The 4,965-nt window shown below is 33.7% G+C and overlaps 1 protein-coding gene across 1 annotated transcript in view; it reads left to right on the plus strand.

The window, feature by feature from the left end:
• Positions 1–1,644, plus strand: part of LOC107080935 (class I histocompatibility antigen, F10 alpha chain-like) — a 2,737-nt gene extending 1,093 nt beyond the window's left edge. The window contains exon 2 of the mRNA XM_015369148.1: positions 1,361–1,644. Within this exon, the coding sequence (XP_015224634.1) occupies positions 1,361–1,644 (284 nt within the window). The remainder of the gene's footprint in view (positions 1–1,360) is intronic.
• The last annotated feature ends 3,321 nt before the right edge of the window (positions 1,645–4,965 follow it).

Genomic DNA, 4,965 nt, shown 5'->3' on the forward strand with positions numbered 1-4,965 from the left:
CCGATTCATCGATTAATCGAAAAAATAATCGGCCGATTCATCGATTTTTAAAATAATCGTTAGTTGCAGCCCTAGTCTTAATTATTACACTAATGTAAAAGTTAAACCAGAAAATGTAATGAATCCATTATTTTATCAATAGTTACTCCCGGCTGAGGAGAAAACAGCTGCAGCTTAAAGCCATGAATAGAATAGAGTAGAATAAAATAGAATGTTATTAGAAGATATTCTGGTTCTTTAAAGGTATTGAATTCAACTTAACAGTTTCTATAGCTACAAAACTATAGATTTTATTTTATTGTTTAACTCCAGAACCTGCAGAACAGCCAGCTAGCAATGAACACATTCAAAACACATGAAAAATGTTAGTTCAGTCATCAACTAATTTAGTGACTGATTAATCGTTAACTAAAGTATAGAAAAATTAAAATATGCCTTTAGCTGACAGAGCGACTTATTTAGAGCAGGAATTATACCAAAATTGTAATAAAAAAAAATATTTAAACATTTTACATTTAAGGTAAAAAAAACAACAATAAAACACTTTTTCCTGTCAATCTGCTTTATCCAGAACTCCTCAAGTGGAAACATTTTAGTTTCAGCTGGTTTAATTTTGTAAAAAATCTTCTTTAAGGAACATTTGTCTATCTGATTAAAAATCAATTAATAAAAAAAATAATCAAAATATTAATCGATTTGCAACAACTATACCTGCTCTGCTCTCAGTTAAGATTGAAATATCTAGATAAAAAAAATCAAAAAGTGAAACAGTTTAAACCCTAAAACCCATTAAAGTAGTTATTTATTCTGAGTTAAACACAGTGGGGTGAGACGTTTATTAAACAGATTCTTTTTTGTATTTTTTATGGTGTCAATAAAGGTTTTATTTATGTGTTTAATTATTCATTTATTTTCTCCTCATTTTAAGTCATTGTTTAGAAGATGTACTTCATAAAATCCAAATTGAGTGTGAGATTAATTAGTGAATTATTAGTTATTTTTCAAAGAATTGTAAATGCTGACTAGAAATCTTCCTTTAATTTTTTCTATAATTTGTTTAACTATATAAAGTTAGTAAAACAGAGTGAGTGACATTAAGGTCCTTAAAAAAGTGTTGTCTAATCAACATATAAAGGACAATTAAAACAAAAACACTTCATAAAGCGACTGTTTAACATTTTTATTTATAGTGAACAAACTCCTCAGAAATGATTAAAAAGATGAAAACTTTCTGAATTGTCTCCTTATTTAAAGTCTAGTTTTATTAATGATGGTCTTTAGTTTATTTAACTTGTGTGAAGAAAAGGTTTTATTATTTTATCCTTTATACATTTTTAATTCATATTGTTATTTTTTCCAGTGACCCACTCCCTGAAGTATTTCTACACGACATCGTCTGAAGTCCCAAACTTCCCAGAGTTTGTGATTGTTGGTTTGGTTGATGATGCCCAGATGATGTACTATGACAGCAACACCCAGAAAGCAGTTCCTAAACAGGACTGGATGGAAAAGAACAATGATGAGCAGTACTGGGAGGGGAACACTCGAATCTTTCAGCGTCACCAGCAGGCCTTCAAAGTCAACATTGAAACTGTAAAGCAGCGCTTCAACCAAACTGGAGGTTTGTGTTTATTTCATCATTGATTGTTTTTGTTGTTGATTATAGAAAGTAGGACACACAGTAACCCCCCCCCCCCCCCCTTAACATCTACCTATGTTTAAGCATACATACGTATCTGTCTATATACCCCCCCACACACACACACACATACACATAGACGAGACACTGATACGTAGATATTACAGAGCTGTGAATCTATCCAAGTAAAAACTAAACTCTGCTAGCTATAACTTTAGATCGGTAAGAAGCCAACAACTGTTTTATTATTTAAAACAATGAATAAATTATTCATAACCAAGATCGAAACTTAGAAATTCAGAGTTTAATACTTCTATCATTTTCTCAGCAGTTATCAATGATATTAAACATGATGTGAAGCACTGAGATGGTCCCAATAAATTGAACATTCTGCTGTTGTTTTCTTATATTTATTGTCCAGGAAGTAATTCTAAATTATTGAGGCTTAAAGGAATAGTACACCCAAAACATGATTAGCCTTCATTTTCTACTCACCCCCATGCTGAACAACACTCTGGAGTACTTTTTTGATNGACCATGTCATCAGAGGGGCTCCGTATCATGGTTTCATTTTCGATGACAACCCCAACAGCTAAATTTCACCTGGATTTATATGACGTGTTGGGTCATACTATTTTCCTATTGGTCAGGATTCATGGTAACGCCCCTTTTCATCCTAGATCAGGGAGTTTCTCTCAGACTGGAGCCTCAGATTATTTCTGAACCCAATATTGATGGTGACAGAAGACAAAATGATAAAGTTGGTGGTTCTGGTTCTTCTGGGAATAAACAGCGCTGCAGCTGGTAAGTTATCAGGATATATTTATTTTTATCTTGTTTTTATAATGCTGTAAATAAATGTACATTTCTGTTAACTCCCAGGTTAATAATACAACCTTATAACCAAGCAAATAATTAACCTCATATGTTTTCCAAACACAACATTAACATTTAAATAGTAAAGTTAAACTATTTCTCTGGTATTTACTCCTTACTTTACTTATATTAAGCAGGAAATTAGGAAACAATCGTTTAGAAGTGTGTTAAATTTTATTAACTCATAGGGGTTTTATAAAACTTTGCATGGATAAATAAAGCGATCAAAAATATAAAATAAATAATAAATCTGATAAGGTGTTAATTTTTAAATATATCTTCACAATCCTAAGTTTTTATCAGATTATGTTAATATAAGACATTTCTACATAACTATATTTATTATATATATATATATCTAATGTAGTCCACATTATTAAATGTTTTATGTGTGAGAAGCATAAATATTAATATTTATGGTGAAAAGGAACTGAGACTGCTACACGTGATGACGTCACTCTGTGATTCGCGTTAAAACAAAAAATTCTCGCCTCAGACTTAATAATAAAACTAATCATGGTTCTAAGCATCGGACTCTCTGCTCTGAATAAATATCTTTAGCATCAGATATCTGCCAGAATGTGATGAGGAAATGGATCCATTGAATATCCTGGTTTATCAGGCCTGATTTATTGATGTTCCCTCTGCTGAGAAGCTTGGTGGTTTTAGATTAACAGGCTAGACTAGGATTACACCATTAAGGTCAGTGATAAACATGGATTACAGGCCTAAACCTACAACCTAGAGGAAGTTTTTCCTTCTTTCAGTTCTGTCTCGATCATTGGAGAAAATGTGTCTTCATCCTGCAGATAATAGTGAAACAACCTTTGTCTTTGGTTTGGTTTGAATAATTGTGTTTAAAGTTATAGTGGAGGATGTATTATTTTTGGGTGGATCATCTAAATCAGTGGTCCTCCTAACTGTCAATCATTCTGCTGATATTTTTACATAAGGCTACGCGTTCGTCCCCATTTTCACTTACCGGTGGTGAGTCTGAGATAGTGGAAAAATTACAAAACTTTTGAAAAGTGAGCTTGTATAAACGATGCAAACAGCAAATGTTAAACAGTGTGCACGAGGATAAATAGGCTTGTGCACGCTCTCGCACGGATTTAATAGGCGTTCCCTCTAAGAAGCAGGTATAGGATTGTGCATGTGCTTCTTTTTTTTTTTTTTTAAGAGTAGAGGCGGGTCTTTTAAAAAATTTGCAGAAATCCTCTACTATGCCTTTAAGGTATTCAGTAGTAATGATTGAAACTTGATTTGAATTGTAAAGATTATTATGAGGACTGAAAGAGTTAAAGGGCCCTTGATTTTACGTTATTACATCCTGTTCTACTCACCCATATTATTTTTATGTCATTTGGAGCTGTTTTGAAGACCGTTAGGTTATATCCAGGTAACATCTTCCTATGAGCAACGACTTGAAGGCACAAACTTAACTGTTCATAATTTATTCTTTATGTTACGCCAGCATTCATAACATGTAGGCGAATCACTGTCCCCCAGACATCTGCAGTTATATTTTTTTATATTTATATTTTTTTTAACGACATGAGTCATAACAGGCAGCCCGGGCCACAGGCGGCTACGCTCTGCCCCTTCTATTCGTTCGGCGAGCTAATCTGAATTGTTCAATTCCATTTGGAGAGCAAGATCATCTGTGGTAGCAGCACTAGACATCTTCCAGATATGTGAGTAAAACTAGCAGCAGTTTAGCGGACAGGATGAATGAATGGTAGCCCTTTAATCAGATTAATAAATTATTGAAATAACTTTTGAAGAAATTTAGTAATGGAATAATTGTTCATTTGAATATACTGACTCTAAAAAGCGCATTTGAAGAAAGAACGAGCTGCTTAAAGCTTAATTTTAGCACAAAGGGTGTTTACAGTTTGGATTTAAGATTAAAACCTTCATTATCATAAATACCCTCTATTTACAAAACCTCAGAGGGTTTAGTATAGTTTTAGCTTCACTCGGTTCAAACTCTGTAAAAACATCTCTTATAAATAACCTACTCTTACGAAAGAGTTTTTGCGCCCCACTTTCACTGCATGCATACTCATGACAGATTGCTGTGCTATGTAATAAAATTATCTAATGTCGCCACAGGAGGAGATAAAGCAATCTGTTAACTGCTGATCATGTCTGGATGATCTGATTGAACTGTTTCTATAAAGATCACATGTTGTAAATTTGTGCTACAGAAGTTAACTGAAGTAAACTGGTTTTGTTGTTCAATCATGCTGTCTTAATTAGGGCTGCAACAACGAATTGATAAAATCGATAAAAATCAACTTTTAAAAGCGTTGGCAACGAATTTCATCATCGATTAGTTGTGTCGCGCGATTAATGCGTCATCCGCCGCCGCCGTCATCACATCCACTTGACTAAAACGGGGGAAGAAGAAAAAATACGGCGGAGCGAGCCAGCGCTGCAGGTGCAGC

This window comes from Cyprinodon variegatus, unplaced genomic scaffold (genome assembly GCF_000732505.1).
Source record: "Cyprinodon variegatus isolate N-32 unplaced genomic scaffold, C_variegatus-1.0 Scaffold2535, whole genome shotgun sequence".
Lineage (NCBI taxonomy): Eukaryota > Metazoa > Chordata > Actinopteri > Cyprinodontiformes > Cyprinodontidae > Cyprinodon > Cyprinodon variegatus.